At 39.1% G+C, this 21,400-nt stretch overlaps 1 protein-coding gene across 4 annotated transcripts in view; it reads left to right on the top strand.

Moving 5' to 3' along the window:
• Positions 1 to 17,496, top strand: part of GUCA1C (guanylate cyclase activator 1C) — a 44,333-nt gene extending 26,837 nt beyond the window's left edge. For 2 of the 4 annotated variants that reach the window (XM_027681507.1, XM_027681508.1), the window contains exons 4-6: positions 9,279 to 9,428; positions 11,792 to 11,879; positions 14,781 to 17,495. In XM_027681507.1, coding sequence (XP_027537308.1) covers positions 9,279 to 9,428; positions 11,792 to 11,879; positions 14,781 to 14,911 — 369 coding nt within the window. In that variant the 3' untranslated portion in view covers positions 14,912 to 17,495. Of the gene's footprint in view, positions 1 to 3,956; positions 4,036 to 9,278; positions 9,429 to 11,791; positions 11,880 to 14,780 lie in introns of all 4 variants that reach the window. The other 2 variants (XM_027681506.1, XM_027681505.1) reach the window with 2 other exon arrangements.
• The last annotated feature ends 3,904 nt before the right edge of the window (positions 17,497 to 21,400 follow it).

The raw sequence follows: 21,400 nt of genomic DNA on the forward strand, positions 1-21,400 counted from the left end.
GGATTAAATAAAATGAGTGCTGGTGAGCAGTGCTTCAGAAACTACCTAGAATCTAAATCTTAAGTGTTTCCACCTCTTGTGGGATTAACTATAATGGCTCAGGTCATCTTTGATAACTCTCCATTGCTAGAAAATATTGTCTTCAGTTGGACTTTCTTTCTCTAATTGTCTTGATCTGATGTGTCTTCAGAACCAGGAATAGTTGCTTTGATATGAATTTTCAGGCTGCCTCCTGTTGGCTGCATCCTTATATATTTGCAGACATAACCAAAGTTGATACAATAAAATTGGGTGAAATAGTTAATAGTTATGCAAAGCAGGAAGGGTAAGGATGACAATCAGAGAAATATTTTCCAAACTTTCCTGAACAGCTTTCCTCTTTTGTATCCTAAGTCACTGAATAGTTGTGCAAACATAAGTTCAGCAACATCCATAACATTAGGGATGACTGAAACGACTCCCTGGACACTTTTCTTAGCTTACTGCAACCAGCCAGTTTAAGCAAGGCAATAACGTTGCAGCAGCAACATCTGCATTACACGCTACACTGAGGGGCCAAGAGCCACATAAGCTGATCTTGTGTCAAGGCAGGCTATGTTTTACATTATTCCTTTTCATTGGTTCTTGTGTTGGCCCAGCACATGTAGCACTACCACTTTGCCCAGAGCTGTCTAACTCTCGCTTTTTCTTACTTTGAAGCCTTTTTCACTCTCGTAATTGCCTCCAATAATTTCTCACAACAAGAAATGCTTAAAAAATTTATTTTCTTTTCATGACAGTCACAGCAATAAAAAACTGTGTCAAAAAATGAATCAGCTTCTAAACCAAGGGTTAGAAGAAAATAAGAATCCAGAGATATCTTAGCCAGAAAGAATAATTCTGTCAGAAGTAACAAAAACCTACAGTTCTTACTTCCTGAAATATTTGGACTTCTTGAAGATGACATATACAAATCCTTTTCCCATTAGTTTCAGGCACAATCCAACAAAAGCAACAAAAACAACAAAGCCAAATCATTTGTTTCTCTTTAATCTGGAGTAATGTTGCATAAAATTATCTTAAATGTAAAGTAACTAGCCTGATTAAATGAGGAGGTTAAATTGGGCTTTGCTACATTCAAGGCAGTGTAGTTATATAATTTTTCTCAGCATGCTTAAGTGCCTTTGAAAGGTGCAGTACCCCTTCTAAAAATTCTATGCAATAGGAACTATGTTCTATGAATATTTCACCTGGTTCCAGGAAGCACTATTTATTTATAGGCTGGTCTAAGGAATGTCTCTTTTCTCCTTCTGAGCACTTTTTATGTTCAATTTTATATATTGATTCTTTGTAAGGACATACCACAATTATTGCTGCAATTTCATAATCTTAATTTTGTTTCCTAGTGGTTTGGCACAGGACTCACTGATCTGATAGTACAAACTTATGCTGTAATAATGTGTAATTACCAGCTAAAAGTCTACATTATCATTAAAATCATTGCTTAATTTAAGTACAGTTGAATTCTTGACTATAGGATTTGACATTATGTGTTTTGAGTTATGATCTAAAAGTTTTGGACCAGAGGTAAAAAATGCCCAATAGTGCCACAGCACCATCAAGCATAGAAGGCCAATTCTATGGGACATTAAAGTGATATCTGTCTCAGATTTCTACTACAGCATTGCACAATTTAGTGGCTTTTTTTTTTTGCCTTTCAAAAACATAATCGGAATTTCAAAGAAATTTTTCTCATTAAAATCATAATTTCAAAATATTCAAATAGACAGGTCCTATTAAGTAATATTCTGATTGAAGTTTCCTTGCATTGCACAGCCTTGACGCGTAGCTAGATTGGATTAGGTTATGAGGTGGGGCAGCCCCACTCACAGTGCACACCATGGAGTGTCCCCACCCCACTGAACAGCCTCTTCCTTGCCATCTTTGCACGGCGTGCCCGGGCTCACTGCTTTTGCCACAGAGATTTGCTACACTTTGGCAATGGGTCCATCCCACCGTAGAGGATGCCTGAGCCAAAAACATGGTTTGTGCATAGGGCAAGGCTTAAGCTCTGCCAGGGGAGGTTAAGGTTGGATATTAGGAAGAAATTTTTTGCAGAGAGGGTAATCAGGTACTGGAGTGGGCTGCCCAGGGAAGTGGTGGATTCTCCATCCCTGGAGATTTTTAAGATGAGACTGGATGTGGCACTTAGTGCCATGGTCTGGTAACTACAGTGGTAGTGGATCAAGGGTTGGACTTGGTGATCTTGGAGGTCCTTTCCAACCCAGCTGATTCTATGATTCCATGATACGCCATCCACCCATGCTTTGGCAGGTCCCCTTTCACAGTAGGACACAGCACCTGAGATCTGCAGGTTAAGGAAGCCCAGCCTGCAGATCCCATATGAAGCTGTAATGCTGACCACGTTGCACAAGAGACCTAGAGAAAATGAATTGTTGCCAAAAAGTACTGACAGTGAAAATCCAGCACCTAGAGGTTTGGTCAAGTGATTCTTTGGCTTTAGTTTTTTTCTTTAACATGGATTAAATGTGTATCACATGTATTTTTCCCGAATGTCCTCCAGAAACAAATGTAGCAAAACGCAATGTTAGTCAGTATAGAAAGGGAGGAATGTGAAAGAATGATGAATTTAAATTTTATTTAAAAGTAAACTTCATTGTCTACACCATCTCCTATTGAGCTGTGCTGCATCTGTTCCTATACTCCTGACTGTTTTTAAAACAAAAGAAAGGGTTTAGAGTTGTTTCCTCCACAGTTACTCAGGGACAAAAATTATTCATTAAACTGAAGCAACTACACTTTTCTAACATGTTTCTTTGAAAATTTAATTTAAGTGTAAGCAAATTAGCTTGTACTCTGCAGCTTTCACTGAGCTTAAAAAGCATTTGGAGCATATTACTACCATTACCAGCTAACACTGTAATTTTGTCACTGTAATTTTGTGAATAGGCAATGAAGATTAACTTTGTACAATTAATCATAATTACTTTTAAATATTACATATTAAATTATGATGTATATAAAGGGGAAAGTAATTTTAATATGAAAAATTCAGGATACTGCTTCTTTTATTTAAAGACATTTTAAGCATTTTTTAAAAGCACAACTATCTTTTTTTTCTATTTATTTCCTTATTAATTAAGAATAGAGCAGTAAGAGGTTTACATTTTCTTCTTTTTCCCCTTTATCATTTAAGTGTTTATTTGAAACATCAAAAGTATGAAAACATGACTCACATTTGTTGGTGACAATGTTGCTGGTAAGTAACACTTTAAAATACTTCTTGCAGAAAAAATGCAGCAGAAATCGAATGATGTGTTTTAACTAACTTTTTACTTCACTGAGGTCCTTTATCTGATAATACTAAGTAGTTTAGGCAATGAAGGTATATGTGTGTAACTTTTAGGAGTCTTTTTGCATACATCCCTTGAGATTCTAACAGCATTATATAAATGCACCTGACGTAATCTGCCAGATAGAGCATCTTTGCCGTTAGAAGATGTGTATGTGTTCAATGTACTTTTCCCGGAAGTTTTTCCTGTTACATTTTTGTGTTTGTCAAACAAGAAAAATTTGCCTGAATTCTCAGCAAGAAATTTGCTGGAAAATGTGTTACCATGGTTATATTTTTTGTAGGGTTTTTTCTCTTTTGCCTACTGCTTTGTTGTAAGTTGGGAAAGATGCTCCTAAAAGCACAGGTAAAGGCTCAAAATTAGAAAGCTGAACACCACCATCCAGGAGAGGATGGGAAAGGGCTTGATATTTCCAGTACAGCCTTCTTGGGCACTACTATGCCATGATGCAGGCTGAGCAGAGGGCACAGCCCAATGCCTTGGTGACTTCCCTGTCTCTCTGCTTCTCCAGTAATTTGGAAAGAAAATTGTGCATGATGGTAGGGAGTTGGGGGTAGTGGTTAATTTTAAAGAAAGAAAACTGTTTGTCATCTTAACATTTAGGATTTCACCAGGTTTTACCAGGGGAGCCAGGACACATAGCTGGCTCTGCATTTCCAACTCCTCCAACACAAAGGTCCAGGTTATTTCCAGGTCGCCAGACCTTGCAGGTCCTCTTCATCTGGGCAAAGCAGAACCTTGTGTAACAGTCTGGTCAATACAGCCTCATCTCTTTACATAACTGTTGGTGTGTGATGATTACAAAACCGCTTAACAAGTCTGCAGCTCCCAATTCCCTGCTCTGTTCTTCATCCCTCTCTAATAGCCTTTGCTTGCTGAGGTCTCCCCCACCCCATGACAAATGCCAGCTTTATTTGCTTATAAAACTGGTGAGTCTGGCCATAGCCTGTAGGGTATTTGGAGCTCTGTCCAAGTCCCAAACTCCAATATCAGACCCTAGGGATGTGTCAAAGTAACAGAAGTACAAGTAGCTCTGTATTTTTTCAATAATGTGTATGCAAACTTTGAGGAACAGCTGAAAGCATTAAGAACGAAAAACAAAGCACAGATGGTTGGACTCAATGATCTAGGAGGCCTTTTCCAACCAAAATGATTCTATGAAATGGGGGAAGATGAAGTGGAGTGAAATGAATCCTCCTTTAGATTTCTGAGGGCAGAGAAAGCAGTGTTATATTTGAAATCGGGTGCAGAGAGAAAAAGAGAAGCACATAGGATTAGCTATAAATTTCACAGTTATTCTGAGCTGTTTGATCTATGGCTCCTCCCTCTGTCTTAAGAGGTTTAAGTAGTATTCTGAAAGACAGGGGGTGGGAAAGGAAGGTAGCTTAATGACCTAAGCCATAGGTTTGAAATACCTGGACCATCTATATCTGCACACTTATTAATCCCGATAAACCATTTGAGCTATTCTCCTGGTCTCAGGTTGAGTTTAGAGATTTTTCAGGAGCAAATTTTGGAAAAAAGATGCTGCTTATTGTGTATAGACTCTTGTTAGAGTCCTCCAAGTAAGACGATGAGGTCACTTACCAGAGGGTTTTGCAGGGACAGAAACTGTCCCTTTCCACATGCGTAGCCACCGTGTGTGGCAGGACATGGCTGACTATCCCCCTAGCATTGTCACTGCCAGGAAGTCAGTCAGGTAAGAGCTAGGCAGCCAAAACACCAAGTTCGGATCACTCTGGCGCAAGCTTGGATAACCATGCCATTTCATATCAGCTATATACTCATAGCTGACAAGTCAATTATTTTTAATCTCTATAGTTTGCAGTCATAAGAGTTTTTTAAGGATCTGTGAAGATTAGCAGTGCTATTCTGGGAATGGAAGGGTAATTCCCTCCTACAGATCCAGGGCTGGGGTATTAATGGCCGTCATGTAACATGACGGTCCCTCACAGTCCAGCTTTGCCCTCAGAGGACACACAACTCTGTCCTCACCCAATAACGGTGAACAGCCTCCGGCAACAGCATGTAGACTGACATTCCAAAGCAAAACCCTCTCATAAAATGATAAAATTAAATTCCTTTCTCCTCAGGAGATCCAATAACTAATGAAAAACTGAAATAGGCCCTGGACCCCAGGCAGGGGCAGTCAGAGCCAGTGGTGCCCTCAGAGCCCTGAGGACCAATTTCATATCACCAGTAAACTTTCCTGTCATTTTCAGAGCCTCCCTTTGTCTTTGTTGTGTGACTCAAACTGTTGCAGGTGGCTTAAAAAAATCACTCATCAGCGAGAGCAAAACAAGTTACAAAAGCACAGTATCAAAGGGCAAAAACACATGCATGACTCTAATGCTTCTAGTTCATCCAGTCAAGATGTTAAAAGAATAAAAAGAGGTCTATGTTTTTATTAGGCCTACTATAAGTCTATGTTTTTATTAGGCCTACTATGTGTAGAAGAAAGTCCAGAAGACTTTGGGGCATGTAAAAGAAGTTTTGAACCCATTTTTATTTTTATCTCTCCACCCCACTCCTCAGAACTGCATTGGAAGATCTCTGTCCCTCTATTTTACACCATACCCAGAGGGCCACTTGACCCCATCTGCCTCTGCCCATTCGGGCAGGGGACGGTGCAGGACTTCACCATCCCTAAAGATGCCCATGGGATCCCTGTGGGATGTGTTGCAGACAAGGAAAGGAGGGCCAGCACCACCCAGGCACTGATAAGAAGCCCGCACACAGAATAAATGTATCCATCATCCAAGTTTGTTCTTTTGTTCTGTATCCTAAGCTGCTGAACAAGCAGGTTTAGCTCTATTTAATAAAAATATTACAAATTTGCCCTTTGAGACAATAACAGGGTAAAGCATCAAAAGTAAACTATTTATATAATCCACCACTGGTAATCAGTTCTGCTTATTATGTTGTTGGGATTGTTTTTAAATTTTATTTTCTTACTATTTATTTTAGTATTTTTACAGTAGTCCTTTCCTTGTGAATTAATGACCTCCTAACGAGCAACAGATACTTTACTGTGCATGCTGCACAGTGATGTTTTACAGAGCCCAGAGATACATAAGGACCTACCCAGATACTTGTATTGTGAATGATTATAGAGCAGCAGATAGGTAAATCAGCACAGCAGTATTCTTTTAATAACATCATAACACATTTATTGCATTATTTGTTGTACTCACAGAACCACAGGGTGATCTTCATAGGTTACTTTTATGATTTTTTCATTATTTAATGTACTATTTTGAGATGTTACTGTAAAAAGTACAGTATTTATCTGAGAAAACTCTGTATACGTGCAACAAGATCGCTATCCTTTTGCATCACATAAATGTTTCCTTTTCTACCTACAGTGTATGTTTTTTAGTGTAGAAAGGAAAACCAATACATTTCTCATCAATGCTTTTATGCAGTGCTTCTGGTTCCACATCATGTAGACAATCATTCCTACCTTCTCAGTATTTCTATTCCTGGTGGACTGACTGCTGCTTAACACGTTGCCAGTGGTCTTTGCACAACTACAGAATGTGACTGGGGCTTTCTTGGCAACTACCGTTTCTCTCAGGTGTTTTTCAGAGGTGAGAGTTTTTTGACCTTGCCCTTCAGTCCCTTCTTGTTTGGGACAGGCCATATGATCCACCAGATCAGAATTACATACCCAAACACATTAAGCTGATTATTACATTGTCCAAATTTCTGATGTTTTGACAGGACAACAATAGTGACACCAAAATGTAGAAAGAAAGCAAACAAAATAATATTTTCAAAAAACCCAAGTGAAATGTAAGGGAGAAAGAACAAAATTAATCTAGTCTTGGACATTCAGCAATCCTAAAATTAATCTGTAGTTTCAATAAGCAGTATGAAATGCAATAAAAAAGCAGCAATGTGAAATGCATCTAACCATATTCTTAATAGATACATCAAATCAGATGATGGAAATGTAATCAGCAAACTACATTTTGTCCTCCAGCAAAATACTTTATGAGATCCTTCTTGAAATAAAAATTGAAATTCAGGCCAGTGTGCCAAAAAGAAGCATTAAGTTTGTGGTGCGTGACATGTCATGTTTGGTAAAGCATCTGCTTTTAATACTGGGCCTAATTTTGTTTGAAAATTACATGCAGTTACTGTCAAATTTCATTTAATCCCAAACAGTGGTTGAATGGTGTCTTTGCCTTTGCTGTGTTTGCTGTGATTGCAATTAGAGTAAAACCAGCAACCACAACAGAACCTGCAGAGAGTCTGTGAAGCAACAGTCAGTGTGCACAAGTTATGCACACAGCATTTCTGCATGTACACTGAATCCAGTGTGTTTGAATACATTAGATTTATCTCTGAGGTGCCACTCTGCCAACAGCCTTGCACAGAAATCAAAACAAGCACTACAAATTGCTGCTAGGAGCTCTGACGCAGATCAGCATCATGTGGTCAGAACTCTGAGGAATCTAAAAAGAGAATGAAGAAGAGAAAAAAGAGGATGGACCCCTATTTATAAAACATATTCAGCCTTTGAGAACTCACATTCACTAGGCAGATAGTATGGTGGGGACAGGTTTATGTTTGTTTTGGTTTGTTCTCAACTGAAGGTAGACAGCAGAGCTCTCAATCTCAGTATCTTTTAGTCCTTATAAATTCCTGCTTATTGACATTTTTTGCATGCTTTTGTGTTTCGTTCCTTGTCACTAGAATATACTGATAGTGCCTGGAGATCTTCAAAAGACATGTCAGATGTGGCACTTAGGGACACGGCTCAGTGGTGGATTTGGAAGTGCTGAGTTAACTGCTGGACCTGATGATCTTAAGGGTCTTTTCCAACCTCAGTGAGTCTAGGATTCTCATTATGGCAATGAGTCACACTGCAACCTTACAGGATTTCTCTTCCTTCAGTACAATACCGAGGATACAATAATGCCTGGTGATTGCAAAACGTCAACTGGCAAGATGTGTGTTATATATGACAATAAAAATAAGCAACATGCTAAACCTACTAGACACTCATCCAACCTTCTCTTTCCAGTCATAGGCCCTCTGAAACTGATTACCGTCTTTCCAAGGATTTCCAAGCAATTGGACTCTGACCAACATAAAGATCACAAGACTAAATTTGCCAGCTGTTAATTCCTTTATATGCACATGGAAAACAGCTGGAGCAAGTACTATCCAAATTCAGCAACTGTTTCTTCCATCCTAACCACTTTTTTACAGAAACAGAAGAACCTCACTATAGAGGCCTGTCCTTGACAGCTTCAGAGGAGTCAGAACTAAATCAATCTGAAATGCTCTTTCCCTATGAATATCCCCAATCCTCAATATTTAGAGCCTAGTTTATGCTTTGAAGGCTTTATATTCCATGCAAAATGTATTCATCTGAGAGACCTGATGTTTATATGGATAAACCCCAGTACATGGGGTTCATGCCAGATTATTATTATTACATGATCTCCCAGATGAATAACACCTGGGACAGCTCTGTTGTACTGGAAATCATACGTAGTTCTGCAGTATGGATGTAAACAACTCTGCTGTAGATACTTCATTAGTACCAAACCAGATATCCCAGACTCCCCTTTCTCCCATGTGGCAGTTTCCCACAAAACTGTTTTTTTATTTTCTTCTCAAAACCTGTCAATAACAATTGCTCAGAAGAGATTTACCCCTCGCCTACACTGCCCCCAGCTTTTAGGGGGGAACAAAACTGTCTTTGCTAGCACCTCTTCCTATAGGTCTTCCACTTGAGTGTATCCTTTTTCTTAATACCACAGGAGATTTCTATCTTAAGGTGCTTCATAAATCAATGTGTATTGTAGTGAATTTGATGACCTGTTTCTGCACAATCGCCAGAATGAACTGAAAACCAGCATTGTTAAATAGGTGTTTGGGTTTTTTTTTCTCTCTCTCTCTCTCTCTTAGGATGGATTTATAGACTTCTTGGAGTTCATAGCTGCAATAAATTTGGTTATACGAGGGAAAATTGACCAAAAATTGAAATGGTATTTCAAGCTATACGATGCTGATGGAAACGGATGTATTGACAAAAAAGAACTACTAAGCATATTCTCGGTAAGCAAGTTACAACCAATAGCAAGAACATTTGACATAGTGCATTGCCCCTGAAACAGTGGTTCCTCATGTCCTGTAAATGGATTGTCTGTACTTTACCTAATGTTTTACAGTTGTAAAACCAGAATTTACAGTGGCTAATGACACTCCTGCCATTAGTTTCTTCCCTATTGAGCACATCTAAATAGTATTTTACTTTAAGCAATAGTTCTACAGATAAAATACTTTACTGAAAGTGAAAAACTGTAGAAACACTAGAGGCATTACTGTGATTGATAAACTATACTATAAGGTAGGGTAGAACTGTAGCAGCATAATGAATAAAACAGATGGTTACAAGTATATGTGCCAGTCCGTTGTGGAAAACTGGCTTCTCAAACTGAGCTTGCTGCAAGAAAAATATAGATGTCATCAAAATATTGCAATATTTTAATTTTTTGAAAGGCCTTTAGTATTGTTTACTACAACTGCCATTACCCCATTTTAAAACTTAGTCAGGGAAATATAATTTTACTATTAAATCATATAGTGACAGTTGGATAAAAATATTGTCAAAATTTTGCAGAAAATGGGTCCACTTCAAACACACAAAAGCAAAGCAGTGCAATTCTTTCTTTAAAATTATTTCTGTATTTTTCACTTGCTCTAGTGAAATAATATTTTGAACTTCAGTAGCTGCTTTCATCCAAAAGGTATGTTAGGGTTCCTTGCAAATATGTATGGCTTAATCCTGCTCCCAAAATGTACAGGAGTCATTACAGATCAAAGTAACAACATAAGCAAGGAAAGTACTTTTCCTGGAATTACAATAAATGTCAGTAAAAAAGACCTTGTCCAAAAAGATATGTCATATCTGAGACATTAATTTAGAATCACAGAACTCCTATTAAAACTTTATCTATCTCTACAGCTATGCAAAATTTGGACCAACAAATCATTATCAAAACTCCTTCCAGATAATCATGCACCCTTTCAATGCCCAGTTATTTTATTTTACTATTTAAGGTGATTCTGCGGTAGACAGCGACTCAGATACTTCAGGAACCACTGCTTTACTCTTAGCACTACAATAAATTTAACTGTGGCAAAAGTACAACTTTATTCTGAAGCAAGGTCAGACATATAAAACACCAAAAGTATCAAAAGTATGAATTAGTAATACAAATAAGTTTATGTACCCATTTTCGCAAAAATTCTCATTTCCTTTTGAAATGGACAGGAATTTTGGGCACTTGGGGGGTTGGCATTTTTATGGTCTTATTTGGTGTATTAAGGTTACTGTTTTTAAAAAGCTGTAAAGTAAAATAAAGACAGTGACAGTCAAGGATTTCACATCAGTGCTGAATAGGTTTAACTTACATTTTATTTAAATATAATGAGTTCTACTATAATATCAGAAATACCAAAAGAAACAACTGGCACATACAGTGAATTTTCTTACACAACACAGTTCACCTCAAGATAATTCAAGTGTAGAAAAACAAATTCTACAGTATGTCCATTATAGAACATATATGCATGTTTATATATGCACATATTTTCCCAGTCAATTACTAATTGGGATATTGAGTTTGAATCTAGCTCTGTAAACACATCCTTGTTGCATCTGAACCACTGGATGTTAACGTGGAGGCTCCTATTTTATTAACCCAAATGATCACCACAGTGTAAAAATTACCGTCTCAGTGAATGGGATACAATTTTTCAAAAACATTCACTTATACCTTTACTCCAAACATTGAATCCTTTTCCTACAGAAAAACAAACAAAATAAAAAAAACACAAAACAAAACAAAAAAACCCAAACCAAAACAAAAAAAAACCAACAACAACCAAAAAACAAACTAGAGGGGATACTTTTGGTTTTCTTAACTTCTTTGGAGGTCAAGTACATTCTGCCAAATTCCAGGACTGCTGGTCTGACTTTGTTTGTGATTACTTAGTTAAACATGTCTTAATAGAAAAATGACTTAAGCTTTCTCTGCATGTGCTTTCAGCTGTGAAAAATAGTACTGTATTAAAATCACATAGACCATAGGGCACTCTCTGAAGACACAGAACTCTCTAGGGCCAGTTAAAAATGCTGGTGTGGAATCTAAAGTGTATTACAGAGCAGAGGTGCCACATGGTTCTTCAGACTTTCAGAGATATGTAAATTAGTCTGCAATCTTCAGGTTGTGTTATGTTAATTAAATTCCAATCCTCATTACTGAAGATTTACTTGAAATAGCTATTTATTTAGTGATTTTTGAAAGGGTCTGCAAACTAAAGAGTTGCATTGCAATTACTGGTGCTGCCAGTGTATTGTTTTTGCAACTTGATGGAAAAAACTCTGAAAGAATTTTCTGTGTTTCTGCCCTCAGGCTATCCAGGCTATAAATGGCTACACCAACATGAGTGCTGAAGAGTTCACAAACATGGTATTTCAGAAGATAGATGTGAACAATGATGGTAAGAATCTAGGTTTTGTTGGCACTGGCAGGGACTTTCCTCTGGAAGAGAGGGAGTTGCACACACTACTGAAGAACTGACTGTTTTAGATTAACTGAAAGCCAAAACTCTTTTTTACTCATATTATTTCAGCTTTACAGTGAAGTGTAAATCAATGACATAGGAATTACATGCAGTAGGTGCTAAAGCACAGAGGTCTTGCACTGTTCATCAAAAATGCTAGTTCTCCGGTTGCACAGCAAAATGAAAGTGTGATTGAGGGTTTTTTTAGTGTATTTGTGTTGGCTTAATCTATCTAAAATTGTTAAAAAAACCAAATAAGATGCATGGTTGTACATGCTCTAGCATGTTCTAAAGATTGGACAGCATATTGGATGTCCCTTGAAGGCTGACTGTAAACACATTCTAAAACACATGCTACTGTTTTTTTCCTCAAGATAGCTAGATTAAGCCAATTAGACTTGCATTCGTAAACTAAGACTTCAGTTCACTGCTTCAGAGTTGTTTCTAACAGAAAACTTCTCACATGTGAATATCTCCCCTCAAACTTCTAATCATGAAGATCCTCCTTCCACTGACAATTACATTTCACATCAATTGCTGCAATCATTGACAAATTAGGAATATTAGGAAAGCATTACAGAACAAAGTCAAGTCACAGACAGGAATTTTGGGCATTTTGGGGGGGGATTTTTTTTATGGTCTTATTTGGTGTATTAACATTATTTTTTTAAAAAGCTGTTTACAATATATAATCAGAGTATAAACAGTGATCTTGTGGCACATATGGAGGATGCACTAGTAGAGGATTTTTTCCCCCATCTCCTTGGCCCATTCTTTGGGTGAAGACAAATTACAAAAGGACTCCAAACAACACAGTCAGGATCTAGCACCTAAACCTAAATTCTACGATTATTCCCCAATTTGGCCAAATGTTTAATGCAAGTAACAATTGTATCTGAGCTAAAACATCAGCTGGAAAAATAATTTTGTGTCATACATTTTAGCAAGGAAAAGCCAGAACATGATTTATTTAGAATTATCTTCATAATAATTCTCTTTCAAACTGTTTTCCATAGTTTGTTAGTTTTTTAATTGTTGCAGAGCAACAGGACTAGCTCCACCTGAGGAACGGGCCGAGTTTTACCTAGTTTAGCTTCAACTATGCTGCCTCTCTGTAGCTTCTTATTAAAGAAATGTGCAAACAGACAAATAAGTTGCAAGGTTCTTCCTTACATGAAATAGCAATAAATAATCCCATGGTTGTAAAGAACAATTCTTAAAACAGACCTCCTGTTGGTTTTGCAATTTATTTTCATTAGCTCAAGGAAATCTGAGGCCCATCACGGCAGCAGCAGCAAGTCTGGGCCTGCCAGTGTAGCCACATCTCACTGGCAACTGCAGTGCTGTTTGTACTCTTGTGCACTGCTGTTGGGGCTTGGAAATGTGCAGCCTGGGAACAGAAGGAAGGAATTCAAGACCAGTTGACCTGAATAAACAAGAAAATGATGCCACATGTCCACGTGATGAGTCCAGGAACCCCATCCACCCAAAGACCTCAGTCAGAGGCAATACAGAGGGAAGGGGAGGGGAATGGAAAGGAATGCCTGAGATAGGAGGAGAGTTCAGCGGAAGTGAGAGGACGAGTGGCAAAGCAGGGGATGCATACAAGCACACAGAGATGGCTTGTTCTGTCTCTGCTTCTAGGATGATTATATAAGGGGACTTCTATTGAAAGAAGCAGCACAAACAATCTCAGGGCACTGCATGCCAGCTCCTGGACAGGGTCTTAGTACTTTCACTAAAGCCTAAGAGCCAGGACTTCTGTCAAATTATGTCCTCACTCTTTATATGAGCCTGTCACCGGTGTAGCAAGGACAGGCGACTAAACAGAAAGCAGCCTTTACTGACTATGGGTAGAAAGTGGTTTTCACATTTTTCAAATGCTGGTCGCTTTCCTTTTTCACATCAAATGAAGTTTCCAAGGCTGCCATGGACAAAAACAAAACCACTAAAGAAAATCCCTACAGGTAATACTTAAACCTGAAAAGAGCCAAAAGTCAGCTAGCTAAGCATTCACCAGACATGTACACGACCTGAATTCCTGCTCCCCTGCACCCTGGGGCCTTAACTCATCCGGCTATTTTCCTTTGCTGGCCTTTTGTCATTTTTTATTTTAGTGAGAAATCATTCATTGTTGTGAATTTCACAAGAAACTTTAAATCATTCTCAGAGGAAAGAATCAAGCTTTTCTTATTAAACCAGGCTTTGTTTTTCCTTCTCAAAGTAAAACAGTATTCCGATTTTTCAGTAGAAGAGATTTTAAAGTTGTCTTGCACCTTCTAAGTCATTAGGTGATTTTGACATGAGCCCAAAAAATCACACTCTAAATGACCATTTCAGTTCCCTGGAAGAATTTATCCAATCAAACCACTTAGCCAGGTTTTTTTAGCACATCCCATCATGGCTCTAAATAATCCTAGTAGTCAACACAGGTACTATGCCTAGTAATCCTCGGCAAATCACACTCTAATCTCTGTTAAAACCAGCTATAGGATAAATTCCAGTTAGCTCACTGAGAATTGGTCCATAAATCTAAATTCAGCCTTGATACAGGCTTCATTAGTGCCCTGTTACACACATTTATGAGCACTTACAATCGTCTCAGACTTCAGTGAAAGTGGTGTTTGACCTGTTTTAACATAAAAAAAGTGAGTTTGAGTTCTGGGATCTGACTGATGCAAAGTAGGAAAACATTATCAAATGCTCTACCTGCATTTGCCTATCAGCAGAGAACAGAAACCTTCCTAAGGGATTCAGTCTGGCATGAATGGTCTTGTGTTGGATGGAGAATGATTGCTGGGTTTCTCAGTTCCTAAGGAGTATTTTACTTTCTTTTAGGGGAACTGACTTTGGAAGAGTTTATCAACGGTGTGGAAAAAGATGAGGACCTAATGGAATTGATTTCGAAAAGTTTTGACCTTTCCAACGTACTCAAAGTCATACAGAACGGCAGGAGGAACAGCGTCTGAAGGATCCAGTGACAGACGTGGCCTTTGTGTCATCATTTCAAGGAAGATAATATTTGATATATTCAGAGAGCTTGATGTTGTTAAATCCTGCTCGGGCAATAGCGAGCAGCCTGCTCCAGGAGTAACAATTTTCACTCTTCATATATCTCCTTTTCTTTTCTTTATTCTTTTCCTTGCTCATGACTGTGGCAGCCACAGGAAAAAAAAACAACTTCGGCTGCCTATAATAGAAAAGGTATTTGATGCAGTAAAAGTAACTTACTTGGTCTCTATGAGCATGTTGTGGTTAAACCCCAGACAGCAAGTAAGCACCACCCAGCTGCTGGCTCACTGCACTCCGGTGGGATGGGGAAGAGTGAAAGTGCAAAAACTTGTGGGCTGAGATAAAGACAATTTAAAAGGTGAAGAAAAAGCTGTGCACTCAAGCAAAGCAGAACAAGGACTTCATTCACCTCTCCCCATGGGCAGGCAAGTGTTCAGCCAACTCCAGGAAAGCATGGATCCATCAAGAATAATGGTGAATTGGGAAGACAAATGCCATCACTCTGAACACTCCCTCCCTTGCTTCTTCTTCCCCAGCTGTAAATGCTGAGCATGACATCATATGGTGTGGGATATCCCTGTGGTCAGCTGGGGTCAGCTGTCCCAGCTGTGTCCCCTCCCAGCTTCTTGTGCACCCCCAGCCTTCTCACTGGTGGGGTGAGAGGCAGAAAAAGACTTGATGCTATGCAAGCACTTCTCAGCAGTAATGAAAACATCTTTGTGTTATCAATGTTGTTTTGGTCACAAATCCAAAACACAGCCTCATACCAGCTACTATGAAGAAAATTACCTCTATCCAAGCTGAAACCAGCACATTCTCTTCTGGTCAGATTAATCAATAAAATAATGAAAATAACGCAAAATGCAACCTTTCTAGATGACACAGAGTTAATAAATTTCTTCTTTTAATTCTGGGGTTTTTAACCCTACTACGTAAAGGGTGGACACAAACTTCTAGGTAGGACTGGGTTCTATCCAGGTCAATTAAGAGCAAAGCCTACTTTGTATTACCTAACATTTGCTCTAATCAGTACTCAAAATTGGATTACAGTCTCCGGGAAACACCTCAGTCAGCTTAATATTCCCAAGATGTGTATCATCCTTAACAAGCCTTCTACAACTCTTGATTTTATTACATCCATAAATTAAAATAATTTGATATTTTGTTGTTTCTTTCAGGGTTCAGTTACTGTTCTTTCAAGTTAACCTTGTACAAAAGTGCTGGGATTAAATTTTTTATCTTTCTAGAGCAAAATTAGAAGTTCAAAGAATAGCTAAAACCTAAATCATTTTGCAAGCACTCCAAGAGATTTGTGTCCTTTGACTTGTATTTGCTCCTTTGAAAAACAATTTGTTTTCACTGGGCTCTCCCCTGACTATGACACTGCTGGCTTCTCCAAAACAGACAGCCTTTCCCTGACAGGGAGTACTAATTTAGGTATCTTTGTCCTGCCCAGATACCTGGGTGAAAGCTTTTAGCAATTGAGTTTCTTTCAGACTTTTACCTCCTTTCAAACTGGGTTGCAATTGTCTCTGAAGGTGGTAGCTGTCAGGAGTGAAGGGAAGGCATTTGCAGATGGTATGATCACATATTCCTCATTTTTTTAGGAAACCAGGCTCAAAACAACACAACTTTACTTTATAAATAATAAGATTAATTCTATGAGCTGAGATGGAATGGCATGAAATATCTGCAAAGGGAAAACTATAGTTCTTTCTGGTTCTATTGGGATTGATTCTCAAGTCTGTAACAAGTTTTATCAAATTACTATATTATAAGACTAAGTTCTCCTTGGCTGACAGTGCCCTGTAGGCATCACACTAATACTAGTTATTGTTAGAAGCATCAGTTTTATACAAAGTAATTTGTGCAAGGATTGGTGCAAATTGAACAAAACAATTTTTAAGACTTCAATACAAAAATGTTTTTCTTCCAAATTCACTTCAAATCCATGTCCACTGCAAATGAAATGTACTCCATCATCTACCATTATTATCCCAGGTTCTGGGTATAGTAAGAGCATGCAACATACATCACTTGACATTATAAACAGTCCTGACATTATAGTTCTGACATTTGAATCTTTTATATCCTTAAAAAAAAAAAAAAGAGAGAGAGAGTGATGTATGAGATTGCTGGTGGTTTGAATATTAAGTTCTTGTATTTATTCATCATTGACACATTAATATGTCACTGTCAGTATCAGTTTTCTCACACCCAGACTTCACATTAGACTTTGTGAATCTCATGCTTTTCTAATTAAAGCCGATGAGGGTGGTGTCCTTCAGAATTGCCTTTACAATATGTAAAATAAAATGGTCTAGTCTAAGCAGCTTGGGCAGCTGTGTTTTAGACTTTTGGTTTTAAACTAATGAAGTGATGGACTTGGAAAAATGACTACTATCTACGTACACTGACTTTTTTTTATAGGGGATTTTAAAAAAAGTATTTTCATTTAAATTTGCCTAATTTTTCTGTGTAACTGTAATTATATGAAGTGAATTACCAATTCAAGGAGAGTGTTGTGTTGCATTAAAAAATGATGAATATAAGGAAATTCTTTGCCATATTTTGTTAAACTAAATTTTAAAGGTGTAGATGACATGCTCATTTTCTACACTTTAATCTAAAAATCATTTAGCAGAAGCCTGTGTAATTAAGAAGCAAGTATCTTTGCAGTTTAATGTAAACACTGTGGCACATCATTTCAAAAATTATTTACCTACAGTAATTCTGCATGTTTGGGACTATGCATGAGTCTATCTAATTTATAATTTTTTTTTAAGTTCATCTCCTTTTACTACTTAAGCACAATTTGATAAACAGCTGCTTGAGATAAATGCATCATGGCCACAATTTCTATTGGTCTTATTCCTATAAACTTGTCATCTGCTCATCAAGTGTATCAGTGGAATGAGGTGGCACACAGAAAACCTGTCAAGTGTGAAGCTGCAACTCATCTTTCTGGACCTGCTTTGTAGTCACGAGGGTAAGCTGTAAGTTGACCTGACCATCAGAATGTCTATTACTAGTTTAATAGACAGCAGAAAAAAGAAACCCAGTGTTGGATCATGTTATGTACACACCTTAGCAAATACTTATGTGGTTTAGGGCAGTGCTGAGCTGTTGATCCTGAGGACTGCTAGAGCCCACAGGAGTGATTTTGCGCAGAAGCCCCACATGGGAGAAAAAAGACATTATAGCAGATGCTCTCAAGAAGTGTCTTTGTCAGCAAGATTGATGCAGACAGCAGCTGTGAGTGTCTGGAGAAGCTGGACTGCCTGCATCATCATCACAGGGGGGTAGGCTTTAATTAAGATGGATGTGCACCGAGAATAGCTAATCATTTTGTCACCATACTCACCTTGGAAAGAATTACAGGTTTTAAATTCACTCTGTGTAGCTGGGTGAGCTTTGCCAATCCACAGGGTAATTGATAGTTTCTTTTCTAATACAAGCTGTTTTAATGTTAATAAATCCTTATGACTTACATTTTATTGCATCCAAACAGCTAGCGGTAATTAGCCTGACAGTCCCCTTTTTCAAACAATTCCTAATTATCCTAAAATTATCTCCTTTTCTAGTGGCGAAGTATGCTAAGAGAATAAATAGGTACTTTTTTTTTCCTGAGAATATGGGAATTCAAAGCCACAAGCAAACTGCCTTTGCTAGTAGATATGAAATTAGCATTAACAGGCAGGATTAAACCTTACGCTATAGTCATGCATCCATGACAAAATGGGATGATAGCTTGCTGTGATGTGGAAGAGATCTCATAGTTGCATTTAATTTTTGCTCTTATGTAAGATTAGCTGTACCATACAGACCATAAAAGCTAAAAACTCAGCTAAACACCCAAAGCTGGAGTTCCCTGCGTGCAAGGACATATGTCCATTTACTTGGAGAGATTTCTAGAAGCCTTGCACAATTATAGAACCTGCTGAAGATATCAGGGAGAGGTTTTTAAATGCTGTTTTGAAAACTGCTGCTAAATACAGTAGAATATTAAAAAAAAAATTAGGAAATGTATGTAGTTTTACACTGTATTTTTTGACCTGCCCTTATTATATATCTGACATAAAAAACCCCCCTAAGTAATGGTCACTCACCAAGGCAAACAGCTCCAGTGCAGGCACATCGCACAGCGGAGCAGGGAATCACTGCAAGCAGGGGGAATTTCTAGAGCCAGGGAAACTGTAGGAGATGGCCAAGAGCCATGTGGAGCCGGCAGCTTTTGCCCTGGAGCAACTCCCTCAGCATGGGCTGAGTCAGCTGTTCCCACTCTCTCATAAGGGGCCCGTAGGGAATGCGGTGAACAGAGTGGCAACAGGGTGTAATGTGGGGGTTCACACAGGCAGGGCGAGCAAGAAGGGCTCCCCTCCAACCATCTGGGAGCAGCCAACAGAGGCAGTGAACAGACCCAGTAGTTGGTGAAGAAGGGCATAAAGAGATCTTTTTATCCCCAATCTTAGTAGTGCACACTCCCTCAGGTATGGTTCTGACACACTGCAGAGCTCATTCCCCTGTAGCTGCTGGAGTCCCTGTACCAGCCATGTCAGAGGCCTCCAACCAGCCAGACCTCCTGATGGTACATGTAGCTCTCCAGGTCTCTCCCTCGAAGGCAAAAAGCCTTGCAGAGAGACCTCGACAAATTAGAGGGCTGGGCAATCACCAACTGTATGAAGTTTAACAAATGCAAATGCCAGATTCTGCATGGGATGGGCCAAACCTGGATGTACGTACAGACTGGGGAATGAGATGCTGGAAAGCAGTGCCACGGAAAGGGACCTGGGAGTCCTGGTCTAGGGCAAATTGAATATGAGCCAGCAGTGCCCTGGCAGCCAGGAGGGCCAACCATGTCATGGGAGGCATCAGGCAAAGCATCACCAGCCGGGCAAGGAGGGGATTGTCCTGCTCTGCTCTGCACTGGGGTGGCATCACCTTGAATATTTTGTGCAGTTTTGGGCACCACAATATAAGAAACCTATAAAGCTATTAGAAAGCGCCCAAAGTAGGGCAATGATGATGGTGAAGGGCCTTGAGGGGAAGTCATATGAGGAGCAGATGAGGTCATTTGGTCTGTTCAGCCTGGAGGAGACTGAAGGGAGACCTCACTGCAGTTACAACTTCCCCATGAGGGGAAGCAGAGAGGCAGGAACCAATCTCTTTTCTCTGGTGACCAGGGATAGAACCTGAGGAAATGACATGAAGCTGTGTGAGAGGAGATTTAGGCTGGATATTAGGAAAAGTTTTTTCATCCAGAGGGTGGTTGGGCACTGGAACAGGCTCCCCAGGGAAGTGGTCACAGCACTAAGCCTGACAGAGTTCAAGAAGAGTTTGGACAATGCTCTCAGGCCCATGGTGTGATTCTTGGGACTGTCCTGTGCAGGGCCAGCAGTTGAACTTCAATGGAACTACATTTATCGTGTTAGATTACATGGATCAAATTGAAAAGTGCCATCTTCTGCTTAGACCTGCACTGATTTTTGCCTTACATCAGCCATGTGAGAGAAGATTCAGCCATCAAAGATAACTTGGACAGAAATTCTAAAAGTGTTCCTGTATCACTACTTAATTTTTATTTACTCCTCCTCTGCAGTAGAATCACAGAAGGGTTTGGGTTGAAAGGGACCTTAAAGATCACCTAGTTCCAAACCCCCTGCCATGGGCAGGGAACTTTCCACTACACCAGATTACTCAGAGGCTCATCTAGCCTGGTCTTGAACACCTCCAGGGATGGGGAATCCACAACCTGTAAGAAAATTTAAGACAGCTTGCTAGGCAGTTTTTACTGTGCTTGCAAACAACACTGCAATGAACGCTAGCTTTTAAATTGCTAAACCATCAAATGATACTGGTCCAGTTTGAAAGTGAGGCCTGAATTTTTTTGTCTCATTTAAAGCTGCATTGTTTACAAAAACCATAGATTAACTCATGTCCCATGCAAAATACTGGAGAGGCTGGGAGGAAGGACTGGACAGAGTCACATAACAACCAAAAAGACCACAGGAAAGAAGAAGCAGGGGGAGAAACCTTAAAAGGGAGAGGAGGTAGCAAAGATCAAGCCTCATGAAAGGGATATCATGGTGTGACAATCTCTGTCCCTCAGGGACATGTCTAAAAGTCAAAGTCTGAATGTCAGAATATGGAAAAGAGGAAAAGAAGAGGCAAAGGCTATGGAGAGGTATGTTCATGTTGTGACTGTTCTGTACCTCAGACAGTACTTGACAACTCAGTTGCTTCTACTAGTGTGCAACAAAACCTTATGCAGAAAGTATATAGTATTTAATCTGAGGGTCTGTCTGAGATTTGGCCTTCCTTGATGCCCTAATGGAATTGCAAAACTTTTCCAACAACGCACTGTTGAAGGTAGTGCCCAAAGTGGTCAGACGCACTTATCACCTCTTGTGCAAAGGTACAAACCAAAATTGTCTTCTGAAATTGTG

The sequence above is a fragment of the Neopelma chrysocephalum genome, unplaced genomic scaffold (genome assembly GCF_003984885.1).
Source record: "Neopelma chrysocephalum unplaced genomic scaffold, ASM398488v2 Primary Assembly neopelma1_60, whole genome shotgun sequence".
Lineage (NCBI taxonomy): Eukaryota > Metazoa > Chordata > Aves > Passeriformes > Pipridae > Neopelma > Neopelma chrysocephalum.